Source organism: Pelodiscus sinensis, chromosome 9 (genome assembly GCF_049634645.1).
Source record: "Pelodiscus sinensis isolate JC-2024 chromosome 9, ASM4963464v1, whole genome shotgun sequence".
Classification (NCBI taxonomy): Eukaryota; Metazoa; Chordata; order Testudines; family Trionychidae; genus Pelodiscus; species Pelodiscus sinensis.
In genome coordinates, this window is record NC_134719.1 from 23,602,428 (window position 1) to 23,624,373 (window position 21,946).

The 21,946-nt window shown below is 43.6% G+C and overlaps 1 protein-coding gene across 3 annotated transcripts in view; it reads right to left on the reverse strand.

The window, feature by feature from the left end:
• SLC44A5 (solute carrier family 44 member 5) overlaps positions 1 to 21,946 on the reverse strand; it is a 227,271-nt gene that overhangs the window by 27,987 nt on the left and 177,338 nt on the right. For all 3 annotated transcript variants that reach the window (XM_006130408.4, XM_075936275.1, XM_006130407.4), the window contains exons 5-12: positions 18,455 to 18,539; positions 15,750 to 15,878; positions 12,510 to 12,570; positions 10,450 to 10,573; positions 8,775 to 8,858; positions 3,636 to 3,748; positions 2,746 to 2,877; positions 1,033 to 1,132 (exon numbers count right to left, since the gene is read on the reverse strand). In XM_006130408.4, coding sequence (XP_006130470.1) covers positions 1,033 to 1,132; positions 2,746 to 2,877; positions 3,636 to 3,748; positions 8,775 to 8,858; positions 10,450 to 10,573; positions 12,510 to 12,570; positions 15,750 to 15,878; positions 18,455 to 18,539 — 828 coding nt within the window. The remainder of the gene's footprint in view (positions 1 to 1,032; positions 1,133 to 2,745; positions 2,878 to 3,635; positions 3,749 to 8,774; positions 8,859 to 10,449; positions 10,574 to 12,509; positions 12,571 to 15,749; positions 15,879 to 18,454; positions 18,540 to 21,946) is intronic.

The following is a 21,946-nucleotide window of genomic DNA, read 5'->3' on the forward strand; positions in this document are numbered from 1 at the left end:
AGCCAGATCGGCAGAGGGAAATGAAGCCGCGATTAAAATAATCGCGGCTTCATTTAAATTTAAATGGCTGCCCCGCTCTGCTGATCAGCTGTTTGTCGGCAGATCGGGGCAGTCTGGACGCGCCGCGCCGACAAAGAAGCCTTTCTTGATCGGCACAGGTATGCCTCGTGAAACCAGGTTTACCTGTGCCGATCAAGAAAGGCTTCTTTGTCGGCGCGGCGCGTCCAGACTGCCCCGATCTGCCGACAAACAGCTGATCGGCAGAGCGGGGCAGCCATTTAAATTTAAATGAAGCTGCGATTATTTTAATCGCGGCTTCATTTCCCTCTGCCTATCTGGCTAATCTACATGCCTCCGTCGACGGAGGCATGTAGTCTAGACACACCCCAAATGTTTAAGAGAGACATTTAAATGGTGTTTACTCTCAAACAGTACTTTTTCTGCATACTCAAATTTCCAGAAGATTTTTTTAAAATTCTTCAATCCAGAGGACTGGGTTACTAAAATCCCACTATTAGTTGCAAGTGAAACTTAACCTTATTTATGATGGATGCCAAGGTCTCGACCCTTGTCTGGTGCACAGTAGGCCACACAAGGTTTTTCTGCTCCCTTTGCAAATATGAAAGGAAGCTCCATGTTGACACAAGCAAGCTTCAGCACTAGATGTTGTCCTCTATGTTGAATGAACATATATTTGAAGGCATCTGTATGTCTACCCCCTTAGAGTGCAAAGGGGTGGATGCAGAGAATAGGTGTGTTTGAGGATATAAGGACTTAAGTGCAGTACCTCAGCATGCACATGCTGGGCCTCACTACATATTCTCCTGACACTAGGCATGAGTAACCTAGAACCTGCAAAGCCATGCTCTCATTCATGCAGAGTCAGGCTCACTGGCACTCCCTGTTTAGGACTAATCCCCTTGTGGTTTTATCCACCGTATTCTGCCCCAGACAGTGCAGGATCAAGTCCCAGCAGAATATAACAAGGCAGGTAGTACAATTAAAAAAAACCAGTAAATCAGAGAAACATACCTACTCCCTTCCTGCAAAAGTGCAATAGCAATCCGGATCCGATTCCTCAGGAAGATCAGCATAAGTATGATGATGACTTCCACAATACAAAGTATTATCACTGCAAGCACAAAAATTAAGCTCATTTAAAATGAAGCCAACGTGTTGCCTTTCTACATTGATGGTTGCCACCTTGTAGTTTACAATCCTGGTCATGAATGCTATGCTAGGGAGTGTCTGTAGCACTTCACAGAAAATATCATTTATCTTTAATGGAATGCATTCAAGTAAACATCTGCTTATTCAGAAACAAGCATTGTAATGGTTATACTATATTGCTGCTAATTTTTAGTCTCCAGACATAGGAAATAAATAAAACATAGATGGAGATTTAGCCTTTTAATTAGGAGAGCTTAATTCTGATCTCCATTACACTGCTGTCATATAGAAGTAATTCCACTGGAGTCCATTGCCGAGTTTTATATAGGGCAAACTAGCACCTCAGTGAGGTACAAGGAAGGAATAAGGATACAAGGTACAATGCTAATATTCTTAGGGACATTACTTTAAAGGGATTCAACTCAGCAATGGTGAGTGCCCTCCCCCTTAGCCCAGACAAAACAGAGACACAGCACATAGGTTGTATGCAGCACTTCACAGTTTTATTAAATCAATTTAACAAAGAGGCTGAGGGTACGCCAACCTTTAGCAGGCAAAGCAAGGGTCTCATGTGGGAGGACATAGCCTTATGCCACAGCCACAAAATCTGGAGTCAGGGAGCTACGGACAGGGTGTCTGAATCATCCTTGGGATCCAGCCAATTGATGAGATCAACAGGCTCAAAAGAATGAGAGCAGAGATGGGGAATGCCTCAGTCTGCACTAGACCTAAGAGACCATCCCTATCCCATCAAGACCAAACTCTGGCCAATAAATGCCCGAGTCTTATGCTTATGTTGATATCCAGAGATACCCTAAGCTTGACACTGATGACAAAGCTTCATCACAAATGCTGTGCCCACCAAATCAGGCTTCCTACATGCTGTGATGAAGTTAAAAAAATCCTTCTTATTCATTCAGCCAATTTTGTCCAGAGGAAACATTATTTCCTAATGCCCTGATAGCTGATCTTCTTAGGGCCTACAGCATGCAGGGGACCAACTTCTGCTACCCTCAGCCCCAATAACTCCCAAAGAGTGGGTGTTGCTTGGGCACTTTCCAGTGAGAATGGAGTGCAGCTGCCCAGTTATGATCATCCACCTTTCTTGAACTGGCCAATCACATAATGGCCCACTCAGTCCCTTCCTCCCTTCACACTGCACATGGTGCCCACACAGGAAATTTGATACATGGATTGAGGAGAAGAGGCAAATGCCCCTCTCCCCTGCTACCTGGCCAGGACCCCAGGAAGTGCTCTCTGCTAATTACGGCAAACCCTTCTCCCTCACCACCACCTAGAAGACAAAGAGGAACCTCATAGTACGAGTGAGGTCTTATCTACCAACTGTGCAGGTTTTCCATATTTGTCAGTAGGCCAGATAAACTAGTAATCCTGAAAACCGGGCAACATCATAAAACGCTGTCACTGCTCTGAGGTCTCAGAAATGTATCTAAAGGAAGGTGTTTGTTCAGCAACTGTAACAAGGAAGGGGGTACAGCATAGATTGCACCAATCAGCTGATAATTCATTCTCCTATTTGAGCATTAACAGAGACTAATTTGAAAAGGCACTTACTAAATGCTAACCATGTTTGCCTCAGCTGCAGGTACACTCTGAAGTCAGTCTGGAAGCCAATATCATAGATTGTGAGGTCAGAACCAGGTGTCCCCTGAAGATGATCATACTCCCAGTAACAATGCCAGATACCTTTGGAGAAACAAGCCATGAAGAGCTGAGTGTTTCTGAAGAATCTGTAAATACGAATGAGTCTTTGGTTTCTTTGCCTCCAACATGCCATATAGGCAAATACTAGAGGTGATCATGAGAACATAGGTTGGACCTCTCTAGTCTAGCACCCTCAGGACCTGACTGATGCCAAAACAGAAAATTTGCTGACCCATAGAAAGTTAATATCATCTAGTAGCATTTCTAACACTTCCACTGCTTGCTGGACTCTTACAAAACATTTTGGGGTAAATTAGAGCTGAACAACAGCACGGAACACTGAGAGCCAGGACTGGTGGCTCTAAACAAACTTTATGGTTCCACAGGAAACTTGGTCCCACCCCTGATAAGTGGACATCTGGCTAGCTAAAATCACGCTGAACCATGGATGCTGCCTGACCAGACTGTGCTGGACTAGAGAGGTTCAACATGTAGTGGCTTATAAGCTCACATGAACAAAAAAGAAATCATGGTGCAAATAGAGAAGGTCTACTCCTGCAAATGTTTGAGCAGTCCTATTGCAATACACCGGGTGATAAATATTTGCTAGATTGGGGCCATAGTAGAAGTTTCTTTAAAAAAATAAAAAACTCAATTACCTGTCAAATCTATGTACTATTGTTACCTGATTAAGTTATATTTAATTGGCATTAATTACAGATTTCCTTGTACTATCATCAGCAGTAAGAACAAATTTTTTCCGCAGTTCCTCATTAGAGAGTGTAGGAGCTAACACCTACCATATCCTATAATTCCAATAACACCAAGGATGAAAATCCAGAAGAGGACTCCTGCTGTGAACCTCAGGAGCACAAGGAAGAGCAGGCTCATAATCATTGCAATGACCAGACCACTGGAAAGACAGAAGACAGGAACATAAAGGAAATAGGCATAAGCATCCATCTGCCTGGCCCATTCTATGTACTGTCCCATTTAATATGCCAGTGTTTATCAATCTTTCTTTATAAAGGAGGATTACTCTTTCACACAATACAGAATGACAAATCTAAAATTTTATTTCAAACCTCTTTTTGAAAGTCTAATGAGTGGGTGAGTGTTTTTAAGTTAGGATACCATCAACTATTGGGCAATAAATGTTTAGGCAGTCTGATTACATTTCACAGACACATTTATAAATGATGGGCCAGCTCCACAGCAGATGTAAATTGGCATAGCTTCAATGCAGTGACTATGCTTATTTACACCAGCTGAAGTTTTGACTCAGTAACATCTTCTGTCCATGGCTAGGCAGGTGGAGAGAAGTGTCAAACTGGAAGGATGCATACACATGTGGTGAAAACAGTTAATTTAATTTAGCTTCTTATGTGGGAACGTCTATTCTAAAAAGCAGATAAGGACTTTGAATTTGAGAATAAAACACTTCCCTTTCTATCCTTCCAAACAAGTCCTGTGTACTGCATTGGAGTTGGCCAGAAAAGGTGGATTAAAAAGTAAGGGTACGTCTAGACTACATGCCTCTGTCGCCAGAGGCATGTAGATTAGGCTACCAGACATAGGAAAATGAAGCGGCGATTTAAATAATCGCCGCTTCATTTAAATTTACATGGCTGCCGCGCTGAGCTGACAAACAGCTGATTAGCTGTTTGTCGGCTCAGCACGATAGTCTGGACGCGCGGGTGTCGACATCAAAGGTATTTGTTGACCACCCAGGTATGCCTCCTGGGATGAGGTTTACCTGGGTGGTTGACAAATACCTTTGATGTCGACACCCGCGCATCCAGACTATTGCGCAGAGCCGACAAACAGTTGATCAGCTGTTTGTCGGCTCAGCGGTGCAGCCATGTAAATTTAAATGAAGCGGTGATTATTTAAATCGCCGCTTCATTTTCCTATGTCTGGTAGCCTAATCTACATGCCTCTGGCGACAGAGGCATGTAGTCTAGACATACCCTAAGAGAGAAAAGCTGACCATGGCAATGAACTACCAGCTGTGCAATTGGAAAGATAGGTACCCAGTGAGTGTCTTCTTTTAGCCTACTCAAATTAGTGGTAAGGCAGTGTGAATTCTGGTTTCATTCCCAGCATGCAAGTCATAAAGAAGAAAAATGATGGCAGCATAAACCCTTTACATGCTGTCATGATCATGAGGGATGGCCAACAGCCTGGGGACTAAGGAGTTAACTGTACCTAGCCAGGTAGCAGTCAGCCAATAGAAATGCAGATAGGGATTTCAAACTGGGACAAAGGAATTTTTAGGTTTTCCCCTCCTTTGTCCCTGGACAGTTGGTTCTCCAGATACTGAGGGGGACAGACAATATGACTCTCTCCAAGAAAAGACTCTTTACCATCAGTAAGTAGGGTAAAGTTTAGATAAAACCATTAGGTTTTATTGTTTTATGGTTTGGGAATGGGAATCTGATGTCTGTGCATTTAAAAATGGGTTTTCCTCTCCTTTGTAACTAAGTTTTTGGCCCATGGGAGTCCCCCATGAGTATATTAATTGGTGACTTTTCCATCTAGTCATTATGTTTGTAATAGGAGTATTGTGGTGATAATGAAAGTTCTTTCTTTTTTATTAACCTAGTATTGATTAATTTTTGTGTCCTGGTTTTACTTTAGGGCTGAGATTTCCCAAGTGATCTCTTCTCTGGTTTTCTTACTATTACTTGGGTGGTGGCAGCAGATTTTATCCCCAAAATCTAGGTTTTTAGGATTTTGGGGGGAAGTTTTATACCAAAGCCTGGAAAGATAAGGTTTTGGGGAACTTTTGTGAGCCCCCACTGATGCATTCATCATGCCAGAGTGGGGAATCAGCCTTGACTCATGCACACAGATGTGCATGTAGATCCATAGGAGATAACAGCCAGTCTCCTCTCACATATAATCCCTAGAGGTCGGACACACCAGTAAAATATTTAATTTCTCAATGACTTTAGCAGACACCAAATCAAAATATGTGATTATGAACCCTGGACTTTGAAGATGTACCCACTGAAATACAACCATTAATTTAAAGTTTGTTTAAGGACCGCTCTCTAAAATGTCCCCACACATCTACCTGTTTATCAAAAATGTGAGGCTGATCAGACTCTTGACCATATGAGTGTAATGGGTTAAGTTATCTCTTTGGGCTCGTAAACCTTATATCTGTGCTGCAGACAGTGAAAAAGAAAGGGCCACATCTTGCTCTAGAGATCTCTTTACCATCATCTGCACAAGACATTTACAAATATTTCCCCTCTGCCCTGCATGGTCAATCCCTTTCCAAATTCACTCAAAGACATCTCATGCTTTTTCACGGAATGATTCATCATTCAAAAATGTCCAAAAAATGTTAGCTGGACCCTGGATTATTTGGATGTTGGGGACCTGATTCAGGAAAGAATTTATGTATACACACTTTAGGCGTGGGCTTAATTTTTGTTGTCTTCACTAGGACTTATGCATGTGTCTGAAGTTAATCACAGTCTTCAGAGCTACCCTGAACATACATGTTTCCTTAAATTGGGTTCTGAGAACTGAAAGCTGAAGATCTTCCTGGGTATTATGGGAAAGCAGGAGCCTTTCAGTAGTTAACGTTGTAAGCACTATAAAGCCCTATAGCATCATACCCATAACTCTGGCCTGGAAATTGAATTGTGTTTGGAAACTACCGGATTTTCTCTGAACTGAAAGGAGGAAGTTTTTGTAAAGTACAAAGAAAATGCATCCAAAGGTTTTAGCAGTACAGATCATTCTGAAAAATGACTAAATTTGAAACTTTGACTTTTGTATAACATTTACTTCGTCTCTCTCTAGCGTCAAACTTTTTGGATAGTTCAGGCCTAGGCAAAATACACCTGCGGGCTGCATCTAGCCCACCAAACCACTGGATCCTACCCACAGAGGCAGTGAGGAGCCCCAGGTAGACTCTCCTGCTTGCTCTGCAGGATTCCCAGGCTACATCTAGACTGCTTTCCTCTTCCAAAAGAGGAAATGCAAATGAGGAAAGAGGAAATTCAAATGAAGCACCTATTAGCATATTCTCATGCTTCATTTTCATATCTTCTTCCGATCCTTTTTTCGGAAGAGCTTTTTTTAAAGCAGTCTAGACAGGAGTTTTCATGCAAAATCCCCCTTTTTTGAAAGACCCCTTCTTCCTCAAAAAATGAGGTTTATAGGGTTCTTTCGAAAAAGGGAGGTTTTGCGCGAAAAACCCTGTCTAGACTGCTTTTTTTTCTTTGAAAAAAACCTCTTCCGAAAAAAGGATCGGAAGAGGAAATGCAAATGAAGTGCAAGAATATGCTAATCAGTGTTTCATTTAAATTTCATCTTTCCTCATTTGCATTTCCTCTTTTGGAAGAGGAAAGCTATCTAGACACAGCCTCAGAAATGCTGCTGCAGGGTGTTCTTTCTTTATGAGTCCAGAGGGGACGGGGGAAGATTCAGATGCTGCTTCCTCCTCCAGCATAATTCCATTGGCCAGTTTCTGGCTAGAAACTGGCCAATGGGAGCTGCCTGTTTGAATAACAGGCAGCCACAAAGCACAACCCTCCTGCTCAGTTATTCACTCAAGCATATGGCCGAACAGACAGAAACATTTTAAGCTCTGCAAGCCTTTAGCTCTGCAGGCAGGCTGGTTTGGCTGCTGGCTGGTAAGTTTCTCACACCTGAACCTCACACCTGAACCTCTCCCTTCCCCAACCCTCTGCCCCACTACTCCACATGCACCCATACCCTGTCCCAGATCTGGCACTCCAATCTCCTGCCTGAGATCACAATCCCTTCCTACTCTAGGTCATATCCCAAAATCCTGAACTCCAGTCCCCTACCCCAGGGCCCAACTATCTCCTTCACCCAAATTCCCTCCCAGACTCCATTTCCCCCCCTCACCCCAATCCCTTACCCCAAGCTCCCTTCTGCACTCAAGCTCCACCCCAGACCCCGCATCTCCACCATTAATACTATGGAAGAGTGCAGCCCTCAACCATGTTCCAAAATCTTGGAGTGGTCCTCCATCAAAAATTAATTACCCACGCTTGGTATAGTTAAGTCCCCTTGTCAACTCGTGGCCTACCTATAGAGGTAGCAAATAAATTCATGATTTTAGGTGTGGATATTTTTTTACCCAATCTTGTGCCCATTTATTTCAGTGGGAGTTATCAACTCTTCCCCTATTGACACCTGTGTGGTTTTCTTGCCACTGGCTTCAGAGAGAGCAGAATCAAGCCCTACGAGTATACGAGGAAGTTGCCCTCTACTGCCCTCTCTTGAGGCAGCGTAGGAAGAAGCTTAGGGCAGATCTACACACGTATGACTGGCCCAGATCAGCGATTCAAGCTTATGGGGCTTGGGCTGCAGGGCTTAAAATTGCAGTGTAGACATTCAAGCTTGTGTTGGAGCCTGAGCTTTGGGACTCTCCCCTGAACTCTTCTCTCCCCTTCCCCTCCCCACATTCCTGTAAGGAATAATCCCAAAACTCAAGCTCAAACCCAATTTTCACATCCCCACTTTAGAGACCTACAGCCTGTCAGGTCATCGGGGCTAGCCATGGGTGTTTAACTGCAATGCAGACATCCCTTAGCACCCCTTCTATAGACACAGTCTACACATGTGTTCAGTCTGAAAAGTGCAAAAAGTCAAAAGTGCAAGACTACTCTGCAGTTAAACAAGTAAGTGTGGGCAAAATATAAAGAAAAATCATCCAACAGATTCAAAAGTATGGATCATTCTGAACAATGAGGCTGTATTTAAGGATGACATAGCAGAATACTGGATTAGTCTCACCGTATGTATAAGATCTATGAAAAAGTGCCATGATACAAGTATGTGATAAAAGGAGATTCTTGATGTTTAACAGTAGGATGTCAGACATACACATGAATGAATAGTTCTTCTATATTTTGTATCTTCCCAGGAATATTTATAAATAAACTTACATTAAAATCCAATGCCAGGAACTGGCATAGTCTTCAAATATTTTCATCCCAACTGATCTTGCATCAAGGACATTATTGATACCACTTAAACAAAACAGAAAATAAGTTTGGCTTATATGGGATACCAAAAATCCTACTTAAGAAGCAAATAGGTCCTTAATGTACTAAGAATGTACAAGTGAATATATGATATAATCTATAAAACATTTTTAGAACATGCCTTTATTTGTGGCATATGGTTTTTCAGTAAAACAGTTTGAAATGTCATTGCCTGTAATAGTTACATTACAATACTGTTCTGGTTCCATGCACAAACCTCAGTTACAGTAATAATAAGGGAAGGATATTTCATTGGAGGTTAAAAGATCCCCCAAACTATTAGCATTTGTACAGCTCTAGGGAAAAATATAGTAAGCAGCTTTAACTGTATCACCAGACACAGTTCAATCACCAGACACTGTATCACCAGACACTGTATCAATCACAAAAATATAGTCAACTGATCGTAAGTTCTGCTACAAATCTCCCAAAGCCAAACGACAGTTGTGGCTCCAATATGATAAGTATCAAAGATTCACATGCACAAAAAAGCCCCAACCAACCAAAATAAAAACCCAGGTAGCAAACAGTAAAACAATAACCACCCCATAGGAGATTTTTTTTCCAACCCCAGCATAGTTGCTGACATTGAAAAATTTCCCCAGGACAATGCAAGGCAGAAATAAAGCTAGGGCTTTATGATAGTGGGGGACAGTTGGAGTAAAGGCCTTGGCAAACTGTGAGCTCTGAAGTCAGGACTGGTGAGGCAAGAGAGGGGGCATTGTTAGGTTTGAGGGAAGAGCTAGACTGAAGGAGGATTTGATAGAAGCTGGAGAAGCTGCTCTGGGCCAGCAGTTCCCTTGTTTCCTGGCTCAGGCCCAGAATGATAGATGCTAGTGCAAGAGTGGGCAAGTACGAACCCGCAAGCTAGATCCTGTTCTCCAGGGTTAGCCCCTGGAGGGCCACTGCTGCTATCTTTACCTGCACCTCCACAGGTATATGTGATTACAGCTCCTGTTGGCTATGGATCTCGGTTCCCAGCCAACGGGAGATGTGAGAAGCGGTGTCCTGGTCTGCACCGTTTCCTGCCACTCCCATTGGGAGCTGCAACTGATTGCCTGTACCAGTGGAGGCATAGATAAATATAGTAGCAGCAGCCTGCCAAGGGCTAACCTTGGCAAACCACCACCATTGTATTGCCCACCGCTCTGCTGGCTTTTAACCTGGAGAGGTTTGAGAGGTTCCCAAATACCACCAGTCCCACATCATTGGCTAGGATACCCACTCCTTGTGACAGGTGTTAAAAATCAGAGGGCAGGTCCTTAAGCAGGTGTAAACTGTCATCACTCCATTGATGTCAGTGAGGACCTGCTCCTAAAACTAATGTGTCAGAAACAACACACCTCCAAATTAAATGGAAAAGTGCTATATAAAAAGCTCCTCATCTAATTTCCTGGTATTGAATTTTAAAAGCATTGAATACAGATCTGTCACTTCATTACAATGTCTCACTTGGTTAATTTCAGTCATCTGCTACATTTTGATTTCTTGTCTACCTATACATTAATTCATTGACCTGAAACATACACAAAAGGGATCACACAAAAGAAACATATGAGAGGGAGGAAAAACCTACTTTGCAGCTTCCCTGAGATCAGTTACGTTTCGTGTTTTCCCTATTCCATCTTTGAATGTCGTCTGATTTGCCACCGTCAGAATCCCATTCTTTGTGGAGAAGTCAGGAAAACATCTTTTAAGAACTGTTAAATAATGAACAAGGTGGGTAATAACATACATTTACCTCTTGTCAAATTCCACTTTGTTTTTGCCACCAAATCCACCTATAGCTATGTGTAAATCATTCCAGATCACCAGTGAGGCCCAGATCCACAAAGGTATTTTGTATCCTAAATGCCAGAGCTAGGTGCCTAAGTGCCATTTTTAGACATCACTACAATCCACAAATTTCCCAGCTGGCAGATGCTTAGCCTTGTAGCCGGCACTCACTTGGCTCCTAAATTTTCATGGTAAAGTTCCTTCAGTGCCTGAATTTCTGTCTCTGCTGGCGACAAGTCCTGTCTCCCTTTAAGTATCCAGACACCTATCTCCCATGTAAGTCCCAGTGCAATCCACAAATCAGGTGAAGGTAGGCACTCCCCTGCCTATCTCACGCTGAGGTCCAATATGCTCAGAGGCCATCAGGTGCCAGATCAGGCTATGACTTCTAGTCCAGAGTTAGAGCACTCACCTGGGATCTGGGAGACCCAAGTGCAATTCCCATAAAGCAAGGATTTGAGCTAGGATCAGAGAAGTGCTCTAACCACTCAGCTAGGGGATATACAGATGCAGGGCTCTCTCAGTCTCTGCTGTTGAAACTGTTCCATTGTGGCTAAATAATTAAAGACTTGTTGCATCAAGAGACTCTTGGATCATACTCCTGTAACTGGGATCAGTACTGGACCTGGTGTATGTACTGGTTGGACCTCCCTGGTTTGGCATCCTCTGGTCTGGGTGAGGAATTTTGCTGGACCAGGCGAGGTCATTTATGGCCCACCTGTTGCCGGCCCCTGCCCCTGCCCTGCCACTCCACTGGGCTTCCTGACCTTCCCCCCACCTCACAGCCCAGCTGAGCAGCACACCAGCTTCCCAGTTCTCTCTCACCTGGCAGCCCAGCTGAGCCATGCGCCTGGCTTCCTCCCCCCATCTGCTCCTTCTGCTCCCCTCATTTGCCCACATTGAACTCAGTCCCCCTACCTTCACTCCAGCACACTGGGACTCTCTGATGCTGAAATAACCACAGATGTTGCCGGACCAGAAAGTCCCTGTTTATAGATGTACAACCTATGTTCAAAAACTCAATGCTCCTTTTTAATCTCTCAGCCCTGCAGAGCCTATAATGCTATAGAAGGTTAAAGCCTAATGATCTAATCTCCAAAATAATCTAAACTCCAAATACAGGGCCATATTATGCCTGCACCTCCACATGTACATGTGATTGCAGGGCCATATTATGCCCTTACTGAACCTATGCTCTTCACCAAAGACAAGAGGGCTGTTTGCCCACGTATTTCTGAAGGTGTAAATCAGTCTGCAGAGTCCTCATTACTGGGGATAATTCATGAGGCAGAAAGAATACAGCCTGACCTGATCCCAGGTTGAGATTTTACAGGTGGATATTAGAAAAAACACATTACACAGTACAGTACACATTACACAGTACAGTAAAACTCCAATAGTCCGGCATCCAATAGTCCGGCACTCCTGATAATCCGGCATCAAAATGGCAAGAGCCTAGTGAGTGAGCTTTGGCAAAAAATGAGTCACAAGGTAACAGCGGTAGCAGCTGAACTGAGCAAAAAGGGTAAAAAAGGCTTAAAAAACGAACACATTACAGTATACTGTGTACAGTATGTACAATAAAAAGGGTTAAGAACACTTTATATACAGTATATAATATATACAGTAGATATATAACCATCTTATAGTATCTCCTGATAGTCCGGCATATTTGATAATCCGGCACTACCTAGGTCCCATAGGTTCCAGATTATCGGAAGTCTACTGTATAACATTGACTTGACCAATGCAGAGCCCCATGGTGCCAACATCAGGGTATCTTTTCAGAGTGGAGCTTCACTTTAATAATATTCACACCAATCCTCCGCTGAGACATGTGCAAAAAGTATAACTACTTACAAGGCCTGCTTGGAATGATCATCGAAGGACAGTCTTCATCACGGATAACTTGAGCAACAGACTAAAAGAAAAAAAACCAAAGAGAAGTTGTGGAATATAATGCAGAACAAATAAAACCTGCTCAATCTGTGACATCTTTACAATCAAGAAAATGTCCCATTTTCCTTCATTTGTGTCTTAATCTCTTGGGATGATTTGACTGGTGCATCTGCGTAACACTCTAAGAATGGAAGTAAGAGACCTAAGTAACCCTTGATGATCATGGATCAGGAATAAAATATGCTTATGATGACTTTTCTAATGGTAATAAGATTTTAAAAAAAAACTACACAGGAGGCATCAGACCCGTCTCAGAATTAGAGGTGGCTGGGCAAATGTTTTTGTCCCTCTCTCTCAGAAAAAAAAAAGTCTGATGTAACATAATTGGTAAATTTAATCTCAGGCTGTCGTCAGAGTTGCAAGATGTTCTTATTGTCAGAGGGATATTAAGTTATGTTCAAATGCAAACCCACAGTATTTCAAAATTGTCATCTCATTGCAAAGCTGGAGTAACTTTCTTGCTAAAAATAATTACTGCGAAGATACAGGTGACTTCCTACAATGCCTGCTGATTCAGATGTAAAACCCTCTAGGGTAGCAGTCACCAACTGGTTAATCGTGATTGACTGGTCTCCCAGTTGACCACAATTGGCATTTGGGAGGCTCCTGGCCTGCTCTGGCCTCATGCCGCTGGCCCATGCCCAGGAGCAACCAGCACACTCTCGTGTGTGTGGAGAGGAAGGCAGGGAGGCAGCAGTCTCTTCAAGCACTGTTCCCCTCCCCAGAGTTCCCATTGGTTGGGGATGGAAAACCGTGGTCAGTGGGAGCTGATGGGGTGGTGCTAGCCCTGAGACCACAGAGTTTGAGCCACAGTCTTCTGGGAGCAGCATGTAGAGCCCTACACAGATACAAATATCCACTTATAGACATTGGTACTCGCTGGTCCCCAGGGCTCTGCTCCCAGGAGACACTGCAGCCAAAGAAGAAGAGCACAGTGCCCCTGCTCCCAGGAGTCAGCACCCCATGCCAGCAGCTCCTCCTGACAGTGCATCTGCACTACTCCCAGCCCCACCGCCAGTGGGACTGTCCAGTTCCGGACAGGAGAAGCGACTGCTGACAAGGCTCAGTGCAGTGCAGCTGCACAGCTGGGAGGACCTGCCAGCATAAGGCACTGGCTCCTCTTTTCTGGCCACAGAGTCTCCTGGGAACAGAGCCCTGTGGAGCAGCGGATACCAATGTCTATCCACAGATAGATATTTGTATCTGCACAGGGCTCTCGTGTGGGGCTGAGGCTGGGAGGAAGCCTGCTTTGGCCTTGCTGCACTGCTAACCTGGAGCTGCTGGAAGTAAGTGCCACCCTGCGAGAACCTGCACTCTCTCTGAGTGAGAGAATCCTCTCTGAGGCTATGTCTAGATTACACCTCTTTGTTGTCAGAGAGATATAGCTAGATTAGGCACATCGAAATTGCTAATGAAGCAGGGATTTAAATATCCCACACTTCATTAGCATAAACATGGCCACTTTTTTTCAAAAAACAAACAAAAAAACCCAGCAGTCTAGATGCAGATCTGTCAAAAATAAACCCTTTTTTGACAGATCCTGTAAACCTGAGGAATACAGGATCTGTCGAAAAAGAGTGTATTTTTGACAGATCCCCGTCTAAACTGCCGTTTTTTTCCGAAGAAGCTCCGTTTCGAAAAAAAAAAAGCAGCGGCCATGTTTATTTAAATCCCCCGCGGCATTTGCAATTCCGAAGTGTCTCATTAGCATCCCTTTTCCGGAAAGGGGTGTCAATGTAGACACAGCCGTACTGTTCAGTCATGATAGGTCTGAAAGCTTCGGCTGCATACAGTGTATTTCCAATGGGATTTCAGTCTGACAAAAGCACATTCAGCAGCCATTCTGGACCTGCTGACAGCATAATAAAACCATCTTTTGCCAAGTCCCCTTAAATTATTGCACAGTTTCATAAGCCAGGGCAAAAGGAGTCCCCTCAAGAAAAAGGGACAGCAACTCCATTTTATGACATCATTTGGTGGGAATAGTATCCCAGCCTGTCCATGAATATCGACTCTCAATTGTCAAAAAACACTGGCATCAGGAACCTATCTACTGCAATCCACATTGACCTTCTCTGTTGTCCATGAAGGTCTGCATAACAAAGGAGGGGCATCCCTTGTGGTTTATGTGTTTGTGCTCCTTGAGGAACACATGTGTCCTATTACTGGCCCCAGTTAGGAAACCCCATTCTCTCTAAGCCAGTAGTTACGTCAGGAATAACTTTTATGCCTGTCACTTCGGTGCCTGACTACCTCAGAAACCAACACCAAAATGGCTGGCACCTGACCTGTAGCAGTCTGGGGCAGCTAGTTTACAGACGGTTATAGAAAACAGCTTCCAGACAGGCTGACCTTATGTATGTGTCTTTAAACTGGCGGTTGGGGCAAGTTATCCACAAAGTCGTCTTCCTCCTGCTGCTCTGTCAGGTGCCTTTGGTGGGTCAGAAAATGCTATCAAAATGGCCCCTAACATCTCACGGGAGTTCTGCCCATTTCCTGACACGGGAAGGAAAGTGCAAGCAAGAGAAGTGCTTGAAAAGGTGCCTTCTCCATGCTGCTGGCTCCATAGCTGGGTGTGCACAGACAAAAAGACTGCTAGGAAGGCTGTGTTGGCCAGCTGTTCAAACTTGCTGTAATGTGCAAGGTGAACAGAGCACCACGGTCACAATGGTAGAGGGTCCACCTTATGGGAGGGCACTAGGGAGTCTGGGAAACAGACCCTAGTTTTCCTTGGGTCTGTGCACTGAAGTGTGGATGCCAGACAGGGTTAACAGGCAGTGAGTTTAGATGTTCAAATTCTGGGTTCTCTAACCCAGGATCAGTTGACTTGAGTCCCACTAATCTGGGCTGACACTGCAGGGTAGACATTCCCTATAGCACCGAAATTCATACGAGGGAAGTCTGCAGCTATTTTCCATTGAACTGAGCCTTGAGTAATCACTTAAAGATTTGGGGATTTTGCCTGGTTAGTAGATCTTAGCTGTTGATAAAATCAGAGCTGAAATACAGAAGAGATCCTCAGTTGAGATAATTTGGCACAGCTCCACTGATTAGGATGGCAGTAGACCCAGTTACACACAGTAAGGGTCCTGTATAGTTAAAAGCAGAATGCTCCCTCTGTACTAATATATGAATACGCACCTTCAAAGGCTTATTAAAACCGGGTTTGCAGAACTGCCTGTAGTACTCCCAGTAACTTTTGTTATATCTGTAGGAAGCTTGCATGTCTATGTATGTTGCAAACCTGTCTGGGCACTTCGAGACACAAAGCTGTAAGAAAAGAAACTGCATAATGATATATTGGAAAAAACAAAACAAAAAACAACATCCTCCCGCCCCCCTGAAACAATTTACTCATACCATCAAAACAGCAAGATAAAAAGTGGCCATCTATATAAGTGCCAGTTTTATCAAATTGCCTGGAGCAATGCTTACTGAAGCTTTTAGAAAGGGACACTGTCGTTTGTCTCTTGTTAGATTCTCTAGATAAACACTTTTTAAAGCTTTTGAGAAGAGACCATTTCAAATCTCTCCCCACGTTCTCTCTCCTGACCACTCCACCTCCATGTATCTTGGTAAACTCCATACATTCTGATACACATGGACAGTTTAATTTCACTTACTAAAACTTTGTATTGAACACACACATGAAAAAATTCTCTGAATGGCCTTGATCTAACTCCCTAAGCACAGGCAGCCCTAGATATGAATATGGTGGTGCAGCAGCACAAGACATGTGGCATGGCACAAGACATTTTTTCAGTGCACTTATAAAGACAACTTTGATCAATAAAATCTCATGAAGCTAAAATTGCTTCACTCTCTTCTACAGGAGCGTCAGTCAAATCCACTTTCAATGATGCTGGTCAAGTGAAGCAATCTTTACGGGATTGTTCCAAATGAAAGGCAGTCGACTGCCCTTGCAGAGTTCCCACCCATGTCAAAGCGACACATACCAAGGATGAAAGTCACATCTCTGCCAACGAAAGCCAAAATAAGCAAGATGTGTGTGAGAAAGTAAGAACCAGGAATAAGTAAAGCACTCACTATGCAGGCCTTGTGGATCAATGGGCCGCTGGTCTGTTCTGCCTGAGCACACACAAAGCCCGCCTCTCTAGAAAGCAGTGGCTTCAGAAAAACTGCACTCATTACAAAGCTACTCTGTCTGGACCCACTCCACTTCAGCGGTTTACAGGAGGAAGAATTGAATTTACCCTTAAGGACATAGCGTGCAAGAGCCTTAAGCAATTTTTTTTAACATAATGAACATTTGAGGAAATGTCCATACCAGAAAGAGAATTTTAAGCCACAGGCCAAGACTTGGTGGATACAAAAGTCTAGAGGATTAGCCTTGGGCCAGGGAATGAGGAAACCTGAACTCTATCCTTGTTCAGACAATGAATCACCATCTGTAAAACTGGCACTGATATTTGCCACACAGGGGGTTTGCAAGGCAACATTTAAACATTTGTCTGTAAAACATTGTCTATAACCCAGAGTATTAGCAAGGCCTGGCAGCATTAGCACAAGTATGAACAAAACTCAGGCCCTCTCTGATTCTCATGCCTGGGCTCACTCAGGTAAATGATCTAGTTTGGGGGACCACCACAACCTCCTCTAAAAGTCACCATGTGAAGTGTCTAGTCAAAGTGGGTCTTCAGCATTTTCACAACAGCTGGAGATTAAAACCTTTCATCTGAATTATCATCCAAAGATTAGAAAAGGTCAAAAACCCCTCTCCAGGTTCACAGATCTGTTGTGAACCTGAAAATAGATACATTAAGATACAACCTGGTTATGACAAACATTCCACCTGGCTTGCTTCACAGCAGTGACTACTTAATTACAGCACAAGACACTATCCAAGAGGGCATTGCACAACAGCAGTAGCACTAACTTCTGTATTTCTTAATATTATGCAGTTTTCCCTGTAACCTAAGAGACTGCCCCAGCATGCTAGGTAGTAAAATCAAGGCCACAGCACCACAAATCAATACACAGCCTGGTTGGAGCAGCCCCTGCCAGCAGCAGGCCTGGGTATGCTGCAAGCCAGGGCTCTACTGGACATTTGGAGCAGCCCCTGTCCACAGTGTGCGTGTGTGTGCGCGCTCCAACTGGGATGAAGACCCCCCTCCGCCCATTGCCCCTTTAATCAGTAAACCATTCAACATTACGATTAACCAGTTAACCAATTAAATGGGATTTTATATCCCTGCCCTACACCCCACCCCATTCATTCTCCACCCACTGGACTGGGTGTGGGAGTAAGAGCTTCTGCTCAACAGGACTAGAGAGGTTTCAGTATTTCAGCCCTGTGGAGCACACCTGAAGGGGAAAGAACATGCTCTTGGCAGCTCTTCCTCGGCCCCCAACCCTCAATCTTGCTTCCTCCCTGCTCCCACTGCCGGTCTCCTACACATACCCCCCCCCCCCCACATACACACACATCCCCAAGGCCCTGCCCTGAAGGACCCGACAATGCTGGGTAAGTCTGCTAGCATGGCTATAACAACAAGCACTAATTATATTGCTGTACAATCACTCATGTTATATCCATGAATGCCAGCTAGTCAAATTCACTCACACTCATCCTGGGAATTTTTTCAATTTTAAATCCAAAAACAAACACTACTATGCATTTCTATTTATTTTCTCCTGCTATTCATTAACAATATACACTGAATATGCTACGCAGTGTACTCTGGAACGTGTTTATACACACTGAACTCTACAATACAAACTATATTGTACAAAATGTAACTAGTTAATCAAATAACTTTTGTCAAGTTTTAAGCAAGAATAAGTGAGAAGGCAGTGAGAATGTTTTCTTCTTATTTTTCACCTACCTGTGTTGTAGGGCACTGTAGGTTTATTAGCACTATTGGGCTGGCACATTTCAGAATGTTAAAGTAAAACAAAATGGTCTTGTTCCTAAAGAGAAATAGGAATAAAAATAACTATTTGAATATGTATTGGTTAATATCCATAGTACTCACATACCACAGACAGATTTACAATGGACACGATCAATTTTAAATATTCTTATCCTAAAAGGATACTGCAAATTCCAGGTGAGAAATGAAAATCAAGCAAAAACAAAAGTGCCCAAACTTATATGTATGTTTAGTCAAATTCCTTTGTTTCATTGTGAGAAGTGGTTTCCTCCACAGGAGCCTTAGCTGACATCCACTTGTTCTTAGAGGATGGCCCAGAACTGGTAGGCTAGCTACATGGCAAACCAGACCACCTTTTCATGTTCTGTTGTACACCTGCATATGCTGGTACATACAGCACACAGAAGGTGGCACCAAAAATCAATCAAGAGTGTTTTGTTACTCAAAACCTGAAGCAGCTGCCTAGGAAAGCAGGAACACCTAGGCAACTTACAAACCCAAGTACTGGCCAGAAGCAAGGGTGAGACTGTGGCTGGCAGTGTATAAGGAGAAAAGGAAGAAGCAGCAGCCTTCTGACCCTTCACTTTTATGCCAGGACCAGGACAATGTGGTCTGGGCATGCAGCTACTGCAGTAGACTTGTATCAGTAGCAGTGGAGACAAGAGCTGGCCAGAACATTTTTATTGCCATGTAAAATGAAAACAAATTTTGAAATCTCAAAAGTTGCTGTGCAACAGAATTGTACTGCAGGCAGCTCTATGGGAAACCTCTGCAAAAGGAGCCGGTTTAGACAAGGCCATGGTCCTCCCCCTCCATAGTAGGCAGCAAAGTTAGTTGTGTGTGAAGGGACTGCATGCTAACGGAAAAACTAAAAAAAAAAAAAGTTTTGCAGCACCTTAGAGACGAACAAAAAATGTAAATGGTATCATGAGCTTTTGTGAGCACAGCCCACAAAACTCCATTCATCTGAAGAAGTGAGTTTTAACCATGAACGCTCATGATACCATCTACATTTTTTTAGTTTCTAAGGTACTGCAAGACTATTTGTTGTTTTTTAAGTTTTTCCAGTTATAGACTAACACATGGCTACTCCTCTGAAACTTTTGAAAAAGTAATGGAGAACCCACTGATGCGTGAGATTCCTCCAGAACCCTCTGACAACACAGCTGCCTCTCCCCCACTACATGGCTGTACCTTCAAGACCCACTCTGACCCCTAATACATAAGCGTAGCAAACTGCAACTCTCTGTGCAACTGGGAATAGTTCATCTGGTCTGACATTTTAGAGGTCAGGAGGCTTTCACTCACTCATGCTCAGTCACATACTAGTTAAGAAAGCAGTCATACACTCTTGACAAATATAACCCAACCCTTAGCTGTTGTGTCTTCAAATAAACAAAGTAAATTTTGGGCTGAAATATCATATGTCTGTATAATTTCTCTTGGAGTGTGTACCATTTGTGAGCTGCTCATGCTATTAACACATTGTTTTACTCTCATTTTGATGTGTTTGACTGACCGCTGATATTAGTGGAGACAACGAAGATTAAACGTGTATGGCAGACTCCTTTAAAGCATATTATATTCTGTGCTAGCATTATTTTCTATATGAAGCACAACAAATTGAGAGATTATATGGAGATGAATGGGTGGAGTACAGTGAAATGAAAAGGTGCAGAATTCCCCTAGAGAGATACAGAAGGCAACACAAGGTGGAATTAATTTGACTGTGTGAAACTCATTGCAGCACAGTTGTTTTGTCAGATGATCTATGGATCCAGGCTTGGCTTTATGTGACATGATTTCTGAAATATGGACTTCAATGCAATATTTGTGCTGAATGTTTGAAGCTATTAATATAGGCACAAGACTCATAATAAAGAGACTGCCATCACTCTCCACGGGAAAGCAGCATGCAGATATCAAAGCCTGCTTGGGAGGCCCACTAACCTAGCTCAAACTTTTAGGTTCTACAAACCCCACCCCCCATGGGGGCTATGTTGTGAGCTACTCAGTGGGAAAAATGAAGGCACTGCAGGACCCCTGGGTTTGGCAGCTTGTCATTAGAGATGAAAGTTGATCAGGGGATTTTTTTAAAATAAATGTTGAGGAAGTCATGCCTGATACTACAGTTGTGCAGGACTGGTCCTTGGGGCCTGTGAAAAGCTGGTTTGTGATTGTTTAGAGGGGCTCCTTTGGCTGCCTCTGACACTAGTGCTGCCATAAGCTCTCTGGTGGCCACTGGCCAAATGATCCCGTGTCACTTCTGAATTACCAATTTATAGCAAGCTCCTCAACATGGAAACTGAGTGCCAGCTCCCAGCCCCAAGCCTCTTAGGAAGGGAAAAGAGAGGGAAAGAGGATTTGTGTTTGTATGAACCAGGGAAAGGATGACATACAGGTAAAGAGGAAGAGCCAAGTAACAGAGAAGGAAAATAAGTGAGCGAGCAAACAACAGATATAGAGAACACGTACAATGGACAACAGAAAATGGGGTGAATGCAAAAGAATCCTTCTGCTTCTCCCAAGGGGAAGAAAGCCCTCAGCCACCAATGTCACTACTTGTTTCTCCTTCTCCTAGTCCTGTGGTGGATTGTGCAGGTGTGAGAGGCAGAGTCCAGTTTCTGCATCCTTTCTGCTTTGCATAGGCCCATGGAAGGGTTGGCCTCTGTCCCAGTTACCTCTCCTGATCCCCCTATAACTCCGGCCTGGGGCAGTTTCTCCTGGCAGTTTCATTCCCTATGCAAGAGAAGGGAAATCCTTCTGGCCACCTTCCCTGCAGTTCTCCCCAGCTCCATACAGGATCCTGCAGGAGCAAGTGGCACAGACTGCCTCCAGACTTCTCCTCTGCTCTCTTCTCTGTTGGGAGGGAATCCTAACCCAGGTGGTCTTGCACATCCCTCCCTGTCTCCATGCATTGGGCCTGATGGAAGCCCCTCTGGCTGCAATTCTGGACACTTACTTCTTCTGTTCTACTCCTGTAAGCTGAATGGGAGGAGAAATAAGAGGCAGCAGAAAAGCTGTATCAGCTGTGGGCTTTTCCTTGCTGCCTACATTGAACTGGATTTAGCATCAGTGATAATGAAGTGAAGGGTGTTTAATGCAAACTTAAAAAACCCCTTCCCTTTAATGCGGTTTTGTGGATCCAACTTAGGTTTTCATAGAAATAATGTTTCAACATACTATATTTAGCTATTTTAATCTGCAAGTACTTCACAGATACTAACAGATTAACTAATCCGCACAGTCCCCCAGTTGTGCTAGAAATTGCCACCCAAATTTTAGAGCTTGGAAAATAAAGTTGGTTTAAGATGCTAGCCCAAGGCCACAAAGGGAGTCAGTGTCAGAGCTGTCTGTCTCCCAAACCTGAACTCAGCCCACATGTCCCTGTAGAAGAAAAAAGTCAGCAGGTAGCTAGCAACTGACAATGAGAGTTCTCTTCTT